The following is a 21,364-nucleotide window of genomic DNA, read 5'->3' as shown; positions in this document are numbered from 1 at the left end:
TTCTGATCGTCTGTGCTGAAGGTTGCTGAAGGGAGTGGGGAGTGTTTTGTGGCTTATGGAGTGGACGTTCCAAGGACTTCTCTAGACTTTGTGTCTCCAACGCAGTTGTCTGTAGCTGACACCAACAGTCTCATGTTCCAGCCCCTGTCCTCAGGTTTTAGTTGTCGTCTTTACACTTCCATGGATCTGCGCTGAGCTGTTACTCTTGCCAAGAGCACAAACCATGACCATGCCACCAGCATGTTTTATTGTCGCATGGTGTCTGTGTGAGCTTTATGTTCCAACAGAACAGTTTACACTCAAAATTTAAAGGGTGAAAGAGACAAATGAAGTTGATGCCAAGTTTAATGAATGGAGGATCTGAACCTCTCATAAACCTTTATAAAGGTTTTGCACACAAAATGAAGCATCAAGACACTCCATGTAACAACAGTTTGTGCTCTGCCTCTCTTTATTCACTAATTATTCCCCTTAATTATCTGAACGAGGGAAAGGGCCTGCAGTAAAAATCAAAAGGCTGCCAGGTATTAGATTACCCCACGTTGGTCTATTTACAGCATCCCCTGCCGTATGATTCACACCAAACGACAGCTGGCTCTGCAGCTGCCCTGTATATGTATACGGCCGACACAGCTGCCGGTCGGACAGGATTCCAGGAGCCGGCCCCGTCCTTCCCGAGGCATCGTGGCCCTTCAGCTTGCAGGAGATATTGTGTGACAACGCAATTACTGCTCTCCGAGTCACCCCCTTCAATAAACGCTTCCTGTTCGCACTCCCCTGTGCTTGGGTTACCTAAAATAAAACAGTCGCAGGGCCTCTTATTTTTATTTTTTAATCTGCTGTAAGAGATGCAATAGGAGAGGACTGAAAGAAAAGCAAAACCACAGAGGCCTTTGTCGTGTATGTAATAAACGCTACAGGTGCTTTTGAAATGCTCTTTAGCCTGAAGAAAAGGAGGCTGAGGGGAGACCTTATCGCTGTCTTCAACTACCTGAAAGGAGGTTGTAGCATGGAGGGTGTTGGTCTCTTCTCCCAAGTAGCAAGTGACAAGATGAAAGGAATTGGCCTCAAGTTGTGCCAGGGAAGGTTCAGATCGGTTATTAGGAAAAAATTATTCCCAGAAAGGGTTGTCAGGCATTGGAACAGGCTGCCCAGGGAAGTGGTGCAGTCACCATCCCTGGAGTTGTGTTAAAGGTGTTCAGATGAGGTTCTTAGGGACATGGGCTAGTGCTAGAGTTAGGTTATGGTTGGACTTGATGATCCTGAGGGTCTCTTCCAACCAAAATCATTCTATGATTCTATTACATACTTCAAAGTTACTCTAGGAAGCGTATTAATAATTCTGCATTATAATCTATATTACTAACTACAACTCTTCCCTTCACCTGCAATAATTCTAAATGGAATTCTAAATAAGCATTCTAAAATGCTTATTTCTTCAAAGTTCCTTATCACAACGAGCATACGCTCATATTATTGATTGCACAAAACAGAGCAATGATGTTAGTATCTAAAATATACCCTAACAAAAAAGGTATTGCACTCATCCAGGATTTATTGCAACATACAGGATAGCTGGGGAGCAATAAAGTAACAAGGTCATTTCACTTTAAAGGATCATCTTTTCCTAATGAGCAGCTCTAGACTGCGTTGAGATGGAATTTGAAAGAGAAGGCACAACAGCTGTAAACATCACAGCGTCAATGCATCTGACACATCAAAGGTGACACGGTTCAGTCACTGTCAGCCATGCACGAGATTCCAGCGTGAACCTAAAAACAACGATCCAGCAACTGTACAAACACGCCGCTATGGCGGATTCAAGTTACAAACGCAGACGAGAAGACTGAGACCCCTGCTTTTAAGGATGTATGACCTTAAATGCACAGAATATCACTTGTGTACAACTTCCAGATTTTTTGCATGCTATCGACCAGATGACAAAAGACTCCAGAATTTAACACTCCAACTCACAGATGGGATTTGGAAGTTAGGGAGAGAACTGGGTTAAACGGAAGGATTTATCCTTCAGGGTTTTGGATGAGCTAACTCATCATAAATATTAAAAAGAAAAATAATAGCAAATAATATAACAGAAAGAAAAACATAACGCCCGCACAGGGAATCCCCACATTCCAAGCGAGGAAAAAACAAAACCAAAACAATAAATATTTTTAGTCTCCTCATAAAATCCTTGATGAGAAACTGAAGTTCAGCAATTGACTTTAAGAGGGAAGCTAAATAAAAGCCATGTTTATGAATAATAAACACTCTGTTGTGCTGCTAATTACTCCCGGCACCAGTAAATCTCAAATTGCGGTGTATGGACCCCAATTTAGCTTCACTGAAGACTTCTGGTGGTCCATGGAGAGCCAGCAGCTATCATGAGACTGGCTTTTGCTGTAAGCTACTTCGAAGGTGCCCACATTCTTCACTATTAGGGAGACACCGGAGGCCCTTGAAAGCAGCTGGGAGTCTAAAGAAGCAAAAACAAAAACCAAACAGAGCACACTGCCACAGCTACACAAGCAGAGCAAGCAAAGGCGCCGGTCAGCAAAGACATCAGCTCGCAGCAGAAATATTCCTCCTCTGCTTTGGCTTTCCACACTTTGTACTTCTGCATACTTCAGCTCCAGAGGGCTTTGCAGTGCCCACATCTCCCACCATGGGGAAATACCACGGCCTGGCTGCACCAACAATATTAAACCTGCCGGCAGCCCAAGATTCGCTTCTGCCCGTGCTTTGAGCGGGATGGATGTGTTGCACAGCTCTCAGGAGTCTTTCCAGGATGAAAGTTCCAAGCACACATTTACGCTTAACACTTAAAAAAAATTAGGAGCAAAAAAAAATAATCTCCAAAACATGCAGTTTGAGGACTGAGATCCTCTGCTTGGACTTATTTCCTCTGAAACTGAAAAGTTCACATAAACTGAGAAACATCTACACTCACAGAGTAGTTGGCACTTTTAATGCATATCCTGCCAAATACTGCAGAAAAAGCTTGGTCTGTCCTGCTCCTGAAACATGTCACCTTATACTGTCTTCAAAAAGAACTGGGCAATACTTCTACTTCTTAAGCAAAATCCTGTTGATAGCTTTCAAATAGGCCAACGCACAGCAAACAAATTGCTAAATAGTCACCAATCCATCAAGGAGATTTTGAAGTGATTTAAAAGGTGTTTTTTAAATCAGATTTCTGACACAAGAAAGCACTGCTACAGTAAAATGTAAATATTCTCTAAAGTGGAAGGTAGATACCAACCCTGCCCGAAAGTTATCACCTACCATTATGCTAAAGCAATGCCGCAGAACACGATGAATAAAAGATACTCAGCGTGTGATGTTATATAACAGTAGTTACTGTATGAACACATTATGGCACGGGAATTATTCTGTATCACTACTGCTCTCACAGATGGCATTTCAGAAGATCATTCAATACAGTAGCAAACATAACCATACCTCTGGTGCCAGATACTCTGGAGTGCCACAGAAAGTCTTCATTGTTGCTCCATCCTTGATGCCTTCTTTACATAGTCCAAAGTCTGTTATTTTTATGTGTCCATCTTTATCCAGCATAAGATTTTCCAACTGAGATGAAAATCCAAATGAAAGACATTGTTACGTATAACATACGCTGCTCTGAGCAAGCCAACAAAATACATGAATTTCTGCAGATCAGTTTTCAACCTTGTTCTCAGGGAGGTCAGAACCACAGTCGTTGCCAAAGCATGCATGATGTAAATAGACATTTATATCACCTTCCTTAGTTCTTCAGGGAATGTTAGGTGATTAGTTTGCAGTCTTTGTGTAACTGATCATATATACAGAAAGAATGCAAATGTAGACATTGTATTTATGCTTCTAAAATATTATCACCAACAGAACGCCAGTTCTTTTAAAAGTACATTAAGTATTCTTCCTCACACAACTTCATCCTTGGTTTTGCTCTACATGATTTTATGAGATATTCTGTACCAGCAGAGGATAGGAAATGAAACAAAAATCAAATGCGAGGCTAAGGAACCACTTCCAAAGAGACCCTGTACATGAGAATCACTTTCTACATTTACTCGGCTCGTGGTATTTGTCCTAGCCAGCACCACTAATTTTTGAGAAAGCCATCCAGATTTCAGGACAGAGTTTCCACTGTGTACGAAATAAAGTGCACTTTCAAAGGGAAGTGATATGGGAAACAAAATCCCAGCAGGAATCCCAAAATTACATTGGCATAGCCTGAAAACACTGCACAGCATGCTTCATTTCAGATTGCTCCCAAATGAACACCAGTATGTCATCATCCTCTCATGAAAACACTTCTCAGGAAAAAGAAAGAGTTATTGTTGCATTTTCCTCAAGAATTTCCTTTTTTTTTTTTTCCCTTGAGATTTCTTGTTTGGTTGTTTGGTTTTCTTTTTGCCCCTTCTCTGCTCACTGAAGAAATAAGCGACTTGAAGCTTACCCGATTTGCTAACTGCAACCAGGTACTATGAAACAGTGCTGTGCAACACATTGCAAGGAAGAAGAACATCCACACAGTATGAATTTGTATCTATCTGATAAGACCTGGGATGAAGAGCCCAGGATTATGTTCCACCACGGAGAAGAGCAAGCAAAGTTTCTCTTAGGACAAAAGCAAGCAACTGAAAATGCAACCCAGGTAGCTGAGTGCCCCTTTATATTCTCTGAAACGCTGCCAGGGTCCTGACAAATGCATTTTACAAGCTCTTAGACTATAAAAGCATTTAGACATCCTGTAAAGTCAAGTCCAACAGCTGCAATAACTGTTATGTTAAAGTTCGATCAGGAAAGGCTTTCGTATAGTTCAGACCCACTTGCTTTTGCAACTAACAAACAAAAAGCTTGAAACTAAAAAGCCTATGAAACTGTTTTTCTACATACCTTCAAATCTCTATAAACCACGTTCTTCTCTGAATGTAGGTAATCCAGTGCTGAAACAATCTCAGCTCCATAAAACCGAGCCCGGTCTTCAGAGAAGACACGCTCTCTTGACAGATGGAAAAACAACTACAAAAACAATAATTTCTTACATTTAGATTGCACAGGTTTCTGAGTTAAGTCTCGCACTTCACTGGCCAGCCTGCTCGGAATAAGATACTACCTAAGAGAAAACCTCTTCCCATCCTCACCCAGTTGTGTTCACAAATGTGTTACAAAGCATCACAAATTAAATGACCAGACAATTATATCTCATATTCACAGATGCAGACTGATAACCAGTTTGTGCGCTGCACATTCTTGTACATACGAAAAATTATAAAAACTCATTTTGACTGAACTACAGTTCTATATTAGAGCTACAGTCGATGTTCTCACTTTTCATTCTTAACTAACAGCAGTTTGCTAAGTCTCCAGTTATTCCCCCAAAGTAACATGTGCTCACAATATTCATTAAAAAGTGTGAAAAGCTGCCTGAAGAGCAACCAGAAAGCAATCTTGCCCTCTTGAATTACTAAAGCTCAGATTACAACACGTTGCTATCATGTAAAACATGAACTTACACCCAAACCCTCTATTCTCTAAAGATTTAATTAAGAAAATTAAGTCTCAATTCTTAACATTTGTTAAACCTGCAACAGCTGTGCATAACTAGGACAACCTGGATTAATCAGAACTGCAGACATGGGCCTTAGCTAAATAATGTCAAGCATAAGTAGCACAGGAAAATCCTGAAGTATTAAACATTATTACATTTCCCTTACCTCCCCTCCGTTAGCATACTCCATAACAAAACACAAGCGATCATGTGTCTGAAAGGAATACTTTAAAGCCTGAAACAGATTTAAACCAAAACTTAGAAGACAGATCACACTGACAGTTACAGAAGCATTTTCAACGGATTTTCAGAAACTGAAACAGACATGAAATTTTCTATTTCAGTGGACTTTTTGTCCTTGGCTCTTTTATAATATTTACACTTTCCTGTTGCATCTGAGGACTGACCCACCACCAACTTATTTCATTAAATACATTTAATAAAACACTAAAACGATCCCTTGCAGAAGCTATCAGTAATGCCTATAATGCTGTGAAACTAAGTCCTGACCTGCTAACAGTGATATAAAATGTACAAATAGTGGCTCTGAAGTCCCCTCCTCAGGCCACAAGCTTCCACAGTTTAATTGTATGGACAAGAGGCCACAACCAAAGCCTAGAGCACAAAGTTTTACCACACTGGCCACAAGTCCTCTTATATGAAACATGTATATATTAACACACAGCAGCCCCCTGGTCTCTGCCCGGCTCCCTGCTGCCGGCCTGCCAGGAACTGAGCAATGCTCTCAGTATCGATTTGTGAGCAACTGACAAAACCAGACCGGATGGAGGGTGTGATGGAGCATCACAAAGTGCCTTTGTACAGCCCTGTCATGTGTATTCCTGTGACAAGAGAAACATCAACTTGTGTGCCACAGTCTTAAGTTTCTTGGCCATAACCCAGTTTTGTAGCTGACTTCTTAAGATAGCTCTTGTTTTGCATACTTGGGCTTATGAAAACATTAAAAAGAAAATACTGCATATCATCACCTTCATTACTAGGAGTGGTGTTTTTAAACCTGTCGTATTTTTTCAGAGAAAGGGAGGATCAGGTTTTAGGCACATCAACAAACATTTACTGATTACACCCAATATAGCCAATATTTACTTCCAGAGACCACACTTAAAAGGTCTCAATTCCAGCTAAGCCCGTGTGTACTTGGACAAAGGAAACAACCGGGATCCTACACAGGATGAGAGCTTAAGCAGTTGGCAACAGTTCAGAGCCACCTGGTAATAAATACTAGAAACAAAACGTTGAGGTGTAACTTAGGTATCTGAACTCAACCAGAGAGACTGATGGTGCTGGAGGCCTAAACTGAGAGTATGGTTTGATTTTACAGCTACGCCAATCCAAAAGTGAAGTGGCAGATAAAGCACAGTCCTGCTCTTCCCTGTCTCATCCCACGTGCTCCCACCACTGTCCTTTGGATGGCATTACTAGTGCTCTGATCCCACAGTGAGCTGCTTCTGGGAGCTTAAAAAAAACAACAAAGAAAGGCAAAATTAAAGGGTTTTTCCCTCCACTATGTCCTCCTGAACTTGTTTGTCACAAGATCAGGGTCACCCTGATCTCTGCTACATTTGGAGGACAAGGAAAGCAGACATTTCTCTCAGAGATGGCAAGCCATTAAATGGCTGAGCTGTAAAGCCAAACCAGACTCTGAAACACTGTCCTCAAGAGGTACTGAGGACTGGCCCTGCAAGACTCAGAAGACTTTAAAAAAGCATTTTAATTTGTGCTTCCCAAAAATGGAAGGGTACGAAAATATACAGCCACTCTGAAAACACAGATCTCAAATGTATTATACGAACAACAAAAAATAAGGAAAAGTCTTGGTTGTCATGATGTCAAGTTATGCTCAGCAGACACAGAAACACTTACTGTTAAGAATGGATGCCGTGAGTTCTGTAAAACTCGGTTTTCTGTCAGCGTGTGCGCCACCTCATCCTGAAACACAAGCAGAAGGAAATCAGCAAATTGATTCCCCAGCTCAGGGGTCTGTTTCAAACACTAACAGAGCAATTATTCACAAGTACTCAGAGAGCCCTTGGTATGACCTTTCCAAAGGCTGTGTCAAGGGTGAACCACATTCCCAAGTTTCCCATCTACTCACCTTTGCTACAATAACTTCCTTCTTCAGAATTTTCATAGCATAATATCGTCCGGTTGCTTTTTCTTTAACTAAAATAACCTTTCCAAAAGTGCCTTTTCCCAGTAGTTTAAGGTATTCAAACTCATTCATGGTCTGTTAATGATACAGATAAGCAAGAACTGAAGTACATGGACAAACAACAAGTACGTCATTCTTAGACTAGAATCTGTCATTCACATAACAATACATGGCATATGTTGCCTATGTCTTTTTTATATCCTTTTGCTTAGTAGAATTCAGGAGCATAAATGATTCTTCCATGAAAATGAATATCAGTGCACTCCCAAAGTCCAAACTATTTAGGGAAAACGGTAAACTTTCAATTAACAGAACACTTTTGCACATGACTCAACATTCAACTGCGCAAACACCACTCAACATAGTACTATTAAATTCATAGACATTTTGAACACATCACTAAAAGGCACGCGTTGCTCTGCTTCCAGGGATTAAACCCACACCTTTACTCTGATGTTTCCCTCCTCTCTGGGGACCAGCTTTCTTGTGCTTCATTGAACAGCACCAAAGCCCACAGACAAAACGACTGCCTCACAGATCGGCCATTCACTCTTATTTGTTTTGCCATTAGGAAAAATGCTGGAGAAAATCAGAATCTGATGCAAGCTGAGGATTGCCGCTCCACTGTCACATTAACAACTGTTGCCAATACGGCAATCGTAAGACTTACGCAGCCAAAGGCTACTGCAGCCTCAGGTTGGGAAAAATTTTAAGAAGCTCCCAACAGCAAACTGCCTCCATATTCTTGTCTAGAGCTGGCCGAGGAGAGTTCCTGCTAATTGTGCAATACAGTTGATGCCAGAACCCCAATAATCATTTCAGTTATCCTCGCTAACATGCCCAGGGATAGACAGTCACCGTCTTCTGCTGTTATTTCAACAGCAAGGTGGTTCTTGCATTTCTGTGAAGAGCTGCTCAGGGAGAGCGGTACCTGTTCAGGCAAGGACACAGAAGGCTCATGGCAGCTATAATTCAGTGACATGTAAATAGCCACCCACATCAGTCTGAAACACTGACATGACACAAGGCTGGCACACATACTTAGTGATGACACTGGTGGATGAGCTTCTTTAAAAACTTTATCAGTTTTCCCCAAACTGAAACAAACTTAGGAAAGTAAGTGGGGATAACAATGGTGAGGTAAGGACACAAGGTGCCTTGGTACAGTCTGCAGACAGAGCACTCACATGGGAGAAGTTCAATTCTTTCTTACAGGAGCAGGTGGGAATGCTTTGGAAAATGGAAACCCAAATATGGGGTAGAAAGAAGTGAAGGGAGGCTGAAGATAGATACCTAAAACGGGTGCTCTAAAAGGGTTCCAGAGAGCAAAGATCTCCTCTGGCACATACTCTTTTCATGGAAGGCCACTGCTGAGCTGGCCCTGTGCATTCAGACAGTGCTGTGCCTGATGCAAAACCCCGAGCTCTAGGAACACTATGGGCAGACACTGCAACAGCTGCCCGGGAGTTCACCTAAACCCTTAATCCAGAGCAATTAAATCCACTGGACTGAACTCAAGTCCTGCAAATCCACTGGAACACCTTTGCACCAGTTTGCAAAGAGTTTACGTAGCCACAGGGCTCAGCAGGCTCTACGACTTCAGGCTGTGTACCACAGGAAAACAGGCAAACCAAATCCAGACCTGAGCTGGCCTTGAAAGCCATCCAGTAAGGACAACTGAACTCAGAACTCTGCTGGACCCAGACAGGCTGTGCCTGGTATCTGCTCAGCTCAGGCAATTGTTTCCTCCAGATGTTGCATCTACAACCATGTCATTGTTATGGGAACAGACGTGTCTTGACGGCTATTTCTTGTCTACATTCAAGAAGGCCTAAAAAAGATTGTTACTTCTGCTATGCTCACTTACCACTTTGTGTTTTGGCTTTGTCATAGAAACTTCCATTTCTTCTGCACCTGAATTATCACTGGGAGAGCCAGATCTAAAATCCATCATCTCTTCCTCTTGTTTCTTGAGGCTGTCTGCTACTGTTTGGATGGCTTTTGTCCATTCTTCCCTGTCAAAATATAAGCAAAGATGTTCGTTACTTGTGACTTTAGATTACCACCTGCCATGGCAGAAGTCACCAAGGAATACAGAGCAACTAATGCTCTCTGATGAAACAATGCAATGTACAATGAATTATGCGCACTTTCAAGCACTGTAAGAACACATTTTTAAGAGCACTTTTAACATAGATCTTTATTAATCATACTAGAAACAAGACACAACTGAAGTCCTCCCAGTTCGAATACAACACAAGGTTTTCAGAAAACAGAAATTCTAATAGGCATTCAGTCAGCAGCTCAAGATATGACCCGGTGATACAGAGATTTACATTAAAAAAAAGGTCTTGCCAAAACCAAAATCCAAATGGCTCCCATGCAGCACAAAACAATTAAACTCTGCTTCTCTGTTCCTATGGTGCACTGAAACATATATATCCAACTGCTGGGGGCATGATGCCACCTCTTCGCACACATATCCCAAATTTTAATGGCATGGGGTGTTCCAGGAGAAGGTTATTAAAGCCCAGGATATTTAGATTATTCCCCAGCTGTAAAGACGATGACAGAAGTACAGCAATTCCCACGTAAATTTTAGCAGAATGTCAGCAAAAGCAGTGACATTTTATCTTAGGCACAGGTCTTGGTTATGATGAAGTTTCCAGAGCTGTTTCAGCAACGGGTGCTCTAAATTCTGACCCCTTCAACTCTGATGGAGACCTCTTCCACTCCAGTGTCCTTTGGGAAATTTCACACCTTTGGAAACTACTGAAGTGAAAGTTCTTGGCCTTCATTTCATTTCACTGCACATTTATTGAACATAAAGCATACAACTCCTAAGGGCTTATAGGGTTTTGGGATAGGCTTTAAGGCATATAGGGGCTGAAGACACGTTCAGTGGACTATGTGAATTTAGCATGTTTTACTGTGTTTTGTATCTGTATGTAATGGGACATAGTGATTTAGTTGGTATTTGTTGGACACTGGCTAAACTCTTCTCCCAAGGACATCTCAGGTAAAATACTTTGCTACCACAGCAGGAACAGGAGCCAATGCTGAACAACTCCATACATAATCTGCAGTGAAGCCATCCTATCCTAATCAATGTCAATGCTATGAAATTATACAGTGAAACACTAGGCTAAAAAAAAAAATCATATCTGAACACGGAAATTTCAGATTGTGATGGGTGGAAGACATGAATCATTCCACAGATGCAGCAAAGTCCAGTGGAAAAAGTAGCCAGTACAAGATTCTAATAACAACTGCATCAATTACACATAAGTTCTTTCCTGCCCTGTCAATTTTTTATTTTGGATTTTGTCTGAATGTGCACTACTGCTGGAGAGGGTCCAGCGTAGGGCAACGAAGATGATTAAGGGAGTGGAGCACCTCCCTTATGAAGAAAGGCTGAGGGAGCTGGGGCTCTTTAGTTTGGAGAAGAGGAGACTAAGGGGGGACCTTATCAATGTTTATAAATATATAAAGGGTGAGTGCCATGAGGATGGAGCCAGGCTCTTCTCGGTGGCAAACAATGATAGGACAAGGGGTAATGGGATCAGGCTGGAACACAAGAGGTTCCGCTTAAATTTAAGAAGAAACTTCTTCTCAGTGAGGGTGACAGAGCACTGGAACAGGCTGCCCAGGGGGGTTGTGGAGTCTCCTTCTCTGGAGACATTCAAAACCCACCTGGACATGTTCCTGTGCGATCTCACCCAGGCGTTCCTGCTCCAACAGGGGGATTGGACTAGATGATCTTTTGAGGTCCCTTCCAATCCCAAACATACTGTGATACTGTGATACCCAGCTGTGTCTGGAGCAGCAAGGTAATGCTGAACATTCTGAACATTCTCCCTATGCTCCCAGCAGAAAGCTCTTCATTCACCATCACAAACACATTCCTTTAATTACTAGTTATTTTTCATATTCAGAACTCTTACCAAAATAGTTTTTTTCTTCTGCATTTTTCTCTCTCCATCTCTCTGAAAACAACAAATGCTGCTACTAAAGGCATATCTACCTTCACATCTCTTTCAAGGTTTGTTACTGACTTGGTTTAGATCTCAGCCCTCCTGAAGTTAATGTCCTTGATTTCTGGGAGACCAGAACTTCACCCTCAGCTTTTATGTCTCAAGCGTACACAACAGAGGTGACTAACACCCTGACTCCTGAAGTGTCACAAAGCTGATTTAGGCGACAAGGAAGGAACAAAACAAGACTGAACACAACCTTCCCCCAAGTGGAAACTGTTATTCAGCCCCTTTGAGGTCACTGACCACAAAGCTACTACAAGAAACAAGGACCAGTTTATTGTTGTTTGCTTTTAATTTGATTTCACCTTCTTCTGATTATTGTAATAGAATCAAAAGCAATAAACAGATATCTTTAAATCAATGCATGCAAAGGCTACAAAAGAAAAAAAAATCCCAAAGAATATTAGGTAGAATTTCACAGAATCACAGAATCACAGAATCGACTGGGTTGGAAAAGACCTCAGAGATCATCGAGTCCAACCCTTGGTCCAACTCCAGTCCGTTTACTAGATCATGGCACTAAGTGCCATGTCCAATGCTGATCTATAAAGGAAATATGTGCCAGTATCATATCTAGGGAGGACACGGGTTTTAAAATACCCCCTCCCCTAGGGCAACGGTATTGGAAAAATTTAAGTTCAGTTCCTGAAGAGCAAGTAAATATTTAAATACCCTGCAGTTGTAGAATGGCTGTGCTGGAAAACTGTTCTCCCAGGAGGTAAGAGATCAATCCTCCAATGCTGAGCACACAGGATGCACGCTCTTAGCTTTGTTTCCTAACAGCTGAAACAGAAACCTGCACCTGCAGCAGATAACTATCACCTTTATTATCTAATTTGCATAAACCATTAGCAATCAGAAATGATGCAACTAACTTTTTTCCTTTAAAAACAAGGGGTTTTAAAAGACTTTAAAAGGTCAGTATTTTGATACACCCCACCTTTGCCTGAATCTCTGTTTCACTTGTGCTCATCCTTCCAGAAACTCCCGGGTCAGAAACCCTTCATTTCACACACCACAAGATTTCCAGTGAGAAATTAACCCTGAATTTCCCCAAATAACTACCTGTGTGCTAGTACACACCTGCACCTGTCCCTTTCAGATACTCAACCTAGCAACATTTCATTTACAAATACTACAAATACAAAATCCACTCTCTGAAACACCCTTTATGGTACTTTTTATACTGGAACACGCACTGAGGCGCTCAAAAATTATTTGTCGCTTTTCAGTCTAGATGTACATCATCTGATAAATAAGAGCTTCAGCAAAAGACTCGCTATTAATGCTGAACACTTGCATCTGCTTTTGCAAGTAGTTTATGTATTAAATATGAATGAAACATACCGCTCCTCTGGAGTCTCCACATGAAATGTTCTTTCAATTACTGTGGTCCACTGGAGGCATCTAATGATAAATGTGTTTGGTTTAGGTCGTTCTGTCTTCATCAGCTGGCACTCTACCACAATGAAGGAAGAGAAAGTCATGGTACATAAGCAGGTTTAAATAATCATTTGTCTTTATTCTTATCTAGCAAACTGCTGCGATTAATCAGTCATAGAAATCTCTGTAAGTACTTCTTTAGGAGACTTGAGACAATTTACTGTATCGATGAAACCAATAAATAGCTTGGGAGATAGCCATCTAAGCAGCACCGAAATCAAATTCTGCATTTGGTCTGCCCAGAGCAGCAAGTAGAAATGCGGTGTGATGACACTGAAGCTGTTCAGACACAGGTCCGACACTCCAAAGGTCACCCAGAGCAGAGGACACGGACAGAGTCAGCTGATAATGCAGCAATTCCACTCGCTGAAACTAAAGCCAAGCCCCCACATTCCCTCCCTTCGACTCTCCGGACATAAAACCCTGTCCTGGGCTTTCAAGGTGCTGCTAGAGGGAGTGTTTGGCCATTTTGCAGCGACGTGACAAAGATTACACTCAGCATTTCCAGTCCTCAAACACTAGAGGGAACATCAAACTGGAGAGGCACCCCCAGAACAGACCCTGTTTAAACGCCCTCGGGACAGCTGCCGCACAGACAGACAGCTGGACAGACAGCCAACCACTTCCATCACTGCCCGTGTACTTGAGCACAACCTAAAAAGGCTACAGAGCAGCTACATGCAAAAACACCACCTCATAAAAACGCTCTCTCTTGACCTGAGCATTATTTTATTTTATTTACTTTTTTTTTAAACCACATTTTATGCTTCATGGGATGTCGCGAATGTTTAACCTTCAAATTTGGGCCTGAAACATGCACCTGATTAAGGGTACACCAGCTATACTAAAAAAGAGAATCTGAAAAACAAAATCAATGAAATAACAGCAGAAACCAAACCACCACATTTTTCAGATTTATTTTAGTAGAAACTCTAATGCTAATTAAACAGCTCCTGTTAAAAGAAAGTCAAATTAAGAAAACAAGTGAGCAGGGGAGGTGAATAAAAGAGAGAGATCAGTTTGTTTTTTTCTTACATTCAACTCTTTTTCTTGCAGTTAATGAAACCACAAGCTCACTATTATTTAGTCTTCTGATTCTAAATCAACTTCCAAGTAAATAAAAAGGTCCTATGAAGACAGGGACAAATTTCAGGTTACCACTAGGGCTATGAACATCCTCCACCATCAGCAACACGCAAGCAAAGGACAGAATCCAGCCAGAGAAACAGTGCATGTTACTAAGGATACACTGGTATCGGCAGGGTAATTTTATTACTGTGAGAATTTAGAACACTCAGTTTTAAATTCAAGCTCTTAATTAGTACCAAGACAAAATATTTACCGTCAGTGGTTTTGGGTGTTGTATTTTTGGCAATATATTTCATGCCTCATTTGCTACTGGAATTATAAGCTTTTCAATGAGTAACTTTGCATTTTTCATGACAAGAAAATCTAATTTTTCTTTAATAGCACACTGAGGTTATACTGCATCCTACTAAAGTACCGCAATTAGATAAAAGAAAGTTTATTAATGAGTCATGAAAAGGTTTTAGTGTGATAAACGGCACTTCTTCATTCACCAAGATTAAAGAACTTCCACACAACGAGGCAGACGTGCCCGCAAAGCGCCGTATTGAGCCCTCTCCGCCCTCTTTTGCAAATGGCAGGTAAGGCTGAACACAAATGCACAAGCTGGCACAGCCCAGTAAGCCCAGTTCTGATAAACTGAGCTCACGAGATCCCATTCCTGCTCCCAGATCATCCACCTTAGCTTACTGTTCGATTTTTGTTGGTTTGGTTGGCTGGTTTGTTTTGTCTCCCATTTTTGTCTGCCTGCCCTGGACAGATGAAGGCTGGGGTTGTCCTCTATGCACAATGCAGCCCTAAGACACTGAGTTTGGCTCAAGACTCAAAGAAGAATCCCAGGCTATTTGTACCCTCATGCAAATCCAGAACCGTTCTCCATTACTTGTGCAACAAGATGAAGAAACACACTGAGAGTTTTTGCTTATTTTTTTAAAACAGCCTCTAAATTCCCATTTAGTGCCTCAGATTACGTATTCTGAAGTAGCAGCACAGATACTAAACTAGCCATGAACTCTAAACTTTAACCATTTAATTTCAGCATAATAAACCACACAAGGCATCTTCTGTCATAGAAGGGGACCAATTAAACATCACCAGTTTTCCTCTAAATCAGCACTGTCCATTGATATTTGTTGAGCTTGCTGATCCAGCAATCTTTAAGGCATACAGCAAGATGAATAATAGAGATTTGTCAGTTAATAACCACTATAATTCAAGTATGTCACATAGAAGTGTTTTGTTTAGTGAACAATATGCTGTCTAATTACCCTGCTCAATCATAACAGCACATATCGAGAAATACAGAAGGCTTTATTTTTAAATTGCTTTACCACAGTGCTGTACCACATAGGTTTCAGAAAGTTTGACGCTACCTCTTTGTTCTCCCTATATACAACAATGACATGGATTTTATCAACGAAATGATGAAGCAGTAGTTGTTTTTTTTCTTACTTTTAAAATTAACTCTCTGGTCTTTACTGTGGTTGGCAAGCTAGAAAAGCACCAAACTTGCCTTCTGTGATCATGTACTGGAACATGCACCACTACAGCAGAGCACGGATACAGATGCTGTATAATATGTCTGATTCATGGCATGTTTGGGGGTTCTGCTATAAAAACATCCATGTTTCAAATACAGACTGAGGGTCACTTACCCACTTTGAAGACAGTTTTTCCTGTCAAACAGGCCAATGTAAGTATTCCCCATTTGCAACAAAGTAAGTGCTATGAACAGCAGCTTGTTAAAAATGATTTAAATTGCTCTAAAGAACCTCTTGATTCTTTCCTGGCTTTGGTCTTTTAAAGTAAGTAGGACAGAGAAATTGTTCCTAACAGGAATAGACACCAAGGCATTGAAATGTAAATTACCATTTTGTATTTGAAAGACACTTAGTATTATCCCAGTGACTTTCTAAAATGTCACAATATTTGCTTCCCCAGCACTTAAACTAAAAGGCAGATTACTTGCAATGAAAAGTGTCGAACTCTGCTCCCTATATAATGACATCACACTTAAAATGATAATGTCAAGGAAGAATCCTTCCCATTCCTGCTTTGGTTTCTTTAAGGAAGGGGGTGGGGGAAAAAAAAAAATAAAAGAAAGAAAAAGGTAAATCAGGCAAGAATGATGAATAAATAAAACTTTGGAAAGGCAAACAAGAATATTACGTTGAAGTGTTAGTTTTCTGCTAGCACCACCAGGTAGATTCACCCCCAAACAGCTCAGCCTGGCAAAAGCAAGAGCTGGGAGCCCTGAGGAACAGACCTGGACCAAGGTGGCCCCAAGTAACAGCAGACAAAAAGTCTGTCCACTTATCTGTCCATGCAGTGCCCACTGATAAATGCTTGACTGCAGACAGGCAGTCCTGTCCCAAAAGAGCACTCGTACTGTGCAGCAATTATGTTTTCAGATGTACAACAAAACCACCTTTTTGACAGTCAGAGAAATAATCCCTTCTTTCTAACAGGAACGGCCTCTCCCTCCATGTGGTTTTTCACAACATACTGCTCTTCTCAGCTATATGGTTTTAAAGGCTTATAAACTAATAGGCAGACATACACGATAATCCGAGATTACAATCAGTACGAAGGCTACTTATCTCGCAGATTTACAACATAGGCTCTATTGGGTATTTATCTGCAGGATCCCTGAAGCAGAGCTATTTAGGTACAGGCTTTTTTATTCCACCTTACTAGTGGTGAACTACAGAACATGAATGCAAATTTGACTCAAAAATCACAGTTAAATGCTCAGGCACTAGCTTTCAGAAATTTTGCTTTGTTTTTTAAATAAATCACCAGCAGGTAACTTCCAAGGAAACAAACTCCTTACACATATAATTAAGTTACAAACATAGATATATGGCTATTTTAACTGGAAAATTAGGTGGAAAAAAAGGTACAAGTGAGCCTCTCTTTACCCATGGAGGGGACTATAAACAAGTTTCCAAAGATACATGATCAAAACCCTCACAGACCCAAAGGAAAAAGCTAGTGCAGGAGAAAGAAGAAACAGCCAAGCGCATGGAAAGCACACTATGCATTCATTGCTAATACTTCCTTCATACTTGTTAAGGGAAAAGGCAAATAATCATTAGATATTTTCTTCTTTTACTGTTTTCTCCTGAATTCAAAATTTCCTACCTCTCATGAGCTTGCAAAATCACTTAATATGGATTTTACAATACAAGGAAGAAGAATGCCCTAGTCATTAAAAAAACCCTTTTACTTATGAAGATAAAAAAGCCTACATTATTTTACAGGAGAAGAGGGTAAAGACTTTAATCAGAAACATGGGACCACTTCCAAAGAACGGACCAATAAGTGACAGCCTGCCATCTCATTAAAAAGAAAAAATCTAGTTCACTAATTAGCAAAAAAGTCAGCGCTACCATGGGCTCTTAAAAAAAAAAAAAAAAAGGATGAATTTTTACAAAACATTTATCTAAATTCCCCCCTTGCAGTGGCAGGAGGCTTCTGCAGGCTCCACAGCTCCAGTTGACTCACACCAACTGGAGAAGTGAACCCAAACTAAAGTACCAAGCAAGCAGGTTCACAGGGAAAACTTGTGGTGCAAAACACATCCAAACGACACAAGTGTGGAGGGTACCCAGGAAGGAACCGCACATCAGGGGCTGGCAGCACTGTGTGCCAGTGCCTACACGAGAAATTAAATCCTGGTGGGGCAACCGCAGCTTCAGTGAGCCCAAAACCACAATAGTGACTTCTAGCAAGGAACCCTCCCCATCATCATTGAGGCGGCCTCGACCTGCCACAGCTTTAGCAGGCGAGAACCACCGCTAGGAGCATCCTTCCACCCACCAACCTCCCTGCAATCCCTCTTATGGTAGCTACACCTTGCTCTATAGGCACGGGTCAGCTCTTTCTCGACAATGCTCCAACACCATGGTAACAAACTTGTTTAGCTGTAAATGCCAAGACTGATGGGCTCAATCTGCCAAAAAATGCACCATATTCCTCTTATGAAAACTGATTTAAATTAACCCTTTTTGAAGGCAACTTGGACAAAGAGAAGGCAATGGACACATCTTTTTTTACTCTTTAGCACTGAGCTGCAGTAAATAACCATTGTAAGTAATGCAGTTAGCAGCAACAGGATGGAAGTGTCCTGCAAAAAGTGCATTTGTTAAAAGCTTCTGGCTACCGACCAAGTACTGAATTAATTTATCAATTAATGGCTTTCTGCTGCTTTTCTTTACTTTCTTGATCCACACGGAGATACCAGTCTAAAGAGGAAAGTACCAAGTCATTATTGTAATGAAAACACTACAACAATTCTCTCTCTAAAAAGACACAAAAAACCCCAAAGCACTCTTGGCATCTTGCACAGAGGCAGCAGGCAACACAACGTCCATTATTTATTCACATCATTAGCCAGAAACAGGTAGATATTGCTACCAGCAGGAAAAAAAATGAACATTTGCATTAATTCTTAGTGCTGCCCAGGCCTCTTCTGGGCCCAGAGTGTCTCAAATCCATCTGCTTAAAGGTCAACTACAAAGATGAACCCTATATATTTCAAGTGACCCTATAACTAAGAGAGAAAGCCCCTACCCTTCTCTCTGTAGAACTTCCACTAGTCACCAGGAACACGAACAGATCGTTGTTAATAACAGGTGCTACAATAATCTATTTTTCAGTGGTGGAATGAGAAACAGGCAGATCATGAGACAGGAAAATATTAAGAACAGGAGAAAATAAAAATTAGAAGTATACAGAAAAACGTTAAAAACATGAGCAAGAAATTATCTTCAGATTCTTCTATTGCATCCTGTGCTGCAGCACCTGAGCAAAGTTGGAAATGTTTGCATAGGACAGAGTGCAGAGGTTAGGAGATGTTATTATTTCCAAACCTTTCTGTTGGCTCCAAAAGAATATGAGTTTGTGTTCAAAATTAAGAAAAACTGAGTACGTTTCACTAAAACTGGTGCTTACTCTGCATTCCCCTATGCTAACAATCAAATAACTTTGACCTGTGTCAATGCCACTTGAATTCAGATCTGGTGACAGAACAGATGCTGAAATGCTTCGGCTGTGCCTACCTGCCAAGTCCCGAGACACGCACCTGGGTTAAGTTTCACTTTAAACAACTTGCTGAGTAACAGATATACAAAATATTAACTAATAAACTCACTTCATTCTATAAGCAGAAATGGTAAAATAGTTGAAAACCACAAAAAAAAAGCAGAGCATCAAACCTCCACATCACAGCCATTCCTGGAAAACACAGGGGGGTTTTATCACCTCAAACAAACACATTTATTGTTTAGACACATCACTCTGGGCAGACTGGGATGTTACTGATGAAGTTTACTGGTGTTATGACTCCAATAAGACACCAATCCCCAAACCGGATGAGGGGGCATGTGAAAGCACTTACGAGCTACTGAGAAGTTATTTAACGGTGATTCCCGCTGGTCGACATCCTGCGGTCGTTCCTTGTAGCCAATGAATGTGCCATCGTTCTTTAAAAGAAAATACCGCGGCCTCCATGTTTTTATGTATTCTCCTGGAAAAAGATGGACAAAGGGAAAGATCATCAGAAAACACCCAAAAATACTGACTCACTGTCTTTTTTTTTTCATATTGAAACTATATGTCATCCTGGCACAGCAGTAGTTTTAAGAACATTCAGTTCATTCTGTTACAAACAGTGGAAAAATACAGGCACTAAGTCAGATATCACTAGTGATGTTAACCATAAAAATGGGACTTCATAAAAGGTAAACAGCTCTGTTTTGTTCTTTCATCGACTCCGATTTCCATTCAAATTCTGAAACATCTGCCTTAAATGCATTTTAAATTTTAAAAAAATCAGAGCAGATGTCCTATGTATTATTTTTGCTATTGTCATTTTTCATACTGACAAGTGGAGAAATTTTTTTCATTTACATTTTGCAGCGCAAGTATTTTAAACAACAATGGGTAATTTACTAATTAGTCAACTGCTTTATCAAACCAACAGTCACTTTTAGAACGTAAGAAGATCATTCTCTGCTTAAGTTACATAACATCACTCACTCCTCTCACAACATCTCAAGCGTGAAACACAAGATGATATATCACAATACGAAGGGGAAAACACTGGATGATGCAGAACCACCACAAAGAAGAAAACAAACATCTATTCTGAAAGATATTTCAGCTTTATCAGAGAAAACATCTCTTGCTCACACTGTGCTACTGCTCATCCGAGTAACTTGCACAGATAGTAGTCAACTGACCATGCTATAGCCACATTCAAAATTTCCAGTAGCATAATAATAAGAGTAGATCAAAACCTCTGTTATTTACTGGATTTACTCAGGTTTCAGGGAAGGAAGACAGGGGATCCACCTGCGGTTCCTCTGGGTGTCTTTGTTCATGTGCCTCAGTTTCCCCCTTTGCCCACTGTCCATGTTGTCATCTTCTCAGGCAGACTATCCAGAACCTCAGAGCTTTACATGGTCTCAAGCTGGCTCTCTAGGTCCTACAAGGTCCTGCAGTAATGTTTCTATTGGGCTAAATCACAAAAGCCTCACTCCAAGTGCCATTCAGATCAAGGTAACAGCAACACTTTTTGAACTCTGCTCACCCCAACAACAACTGATTTAAAAGAAAAAGAATTAAAAAGAAGTGGTCACTACAAAGCGCCCACGGCTGGGCAACAGCTACACCCTCCTCCCTCCAGCATCGTTTCTCATTTGTCTGTTCAGCATCAGAGAGAGGAGGAGGGAGCAGACTAGGAACCAAATTGCTTTCGCTCTGTCACAGCAGGATCGGGCCCGCCCACCCCACGATGCTGCCCCGGCAGCGGCTGGTACCCAGTGCCCACGGTGTCATCTGCTGGCGAGCTCTTCGAACCAGAAGCAGTGGGAAGAAAAGGCTCCCAGACTCACTGGCTCTGGCAACCTTCTGCTGCTCTCCTGTTCTCCCAGGCTCCGCTCACACCCTCTTTTGCTGCTGCTGTTTGGCTTTCCTCTGCCTGCAATTTCTCTCGCAGCGATGTGCACCCTGCCCCAGGAACTCCCCTGCAGCTGCTTTGCCTCCTTGTTCTCCCCGCAGACC

At 41.2% G+C, this 21,364-nt stretch overlaps 1 protein-coding gene across 3 annotated transcripts in view; it reads right to left on the bottom strand.

The window, feature by feature from the left end:
- The window catches only part of AKT1 (AKT serine/threonine kinase 1), a 74,324-nt gene that overhangs the window by 15,137 nt on the left and 37,823 nt on the right, over positions 1 to 21,364 (bottom strand). For all 3 annotated transcript variants that reach the window (XM_065063323.1, XM_065063322.1, XM_065063321.1), the window contains exons 3-10: positions 19,698 to 19,826; positions 13,115 to 13,226; positions 9,598 to 9,745; positions 7,674 to 7,805; positions 7,442 to 7,507; positions 5,724 to 5,792; positions 4,903 to 5,028; positions 3,463 to 3,591 (exon numbers count right to left, since the gene is read on the bottom strand). In XM_065063323.1, coding sequence (XP_064919395.1) covers positions 3,463 to 3,591; positions 4,903 to 5,028; positions 5,724 to 5,792; positions 7,442 to 7,507; positions 7,674 to 7,805; positions 9,598 to 9,745; positions 13,115 to 13,226; positions 19,698 to 19,826 — 911 coding nt within the window. The remainder of the gene's footprint in view (positions 1 to 3,462; positions 3,592 to 4,902; positions 5,029 to 5,723; positions 5,793 to 7,441; positions 7,508 to 7,673; positions 7,806 to 9,597; positions 9,746 to 13,114; positions 13,227 to 19,697; positions 19,827 to 21,364) is intronic.

The sequence above is a fragment of the Columba livia genome, chromosome 5 (genome assembly GCF_036013475.1).
Source record: "Columba livia isolate bColLiv1 breed racing homer chromosome 5, bColLiv1.pat.W.v2, whole genome shotgun sequence".
Classification (NCBI taxonomy): Eukaryota; Metazoa; Chordata; class Aves; order Columbiformes; family Columbidae; genus Columba; species Columba livia.
Note: the sequence above shows the minus strand (reverse complement) of the source record. Positions and strands in the feature narration are given on the sequence as shown.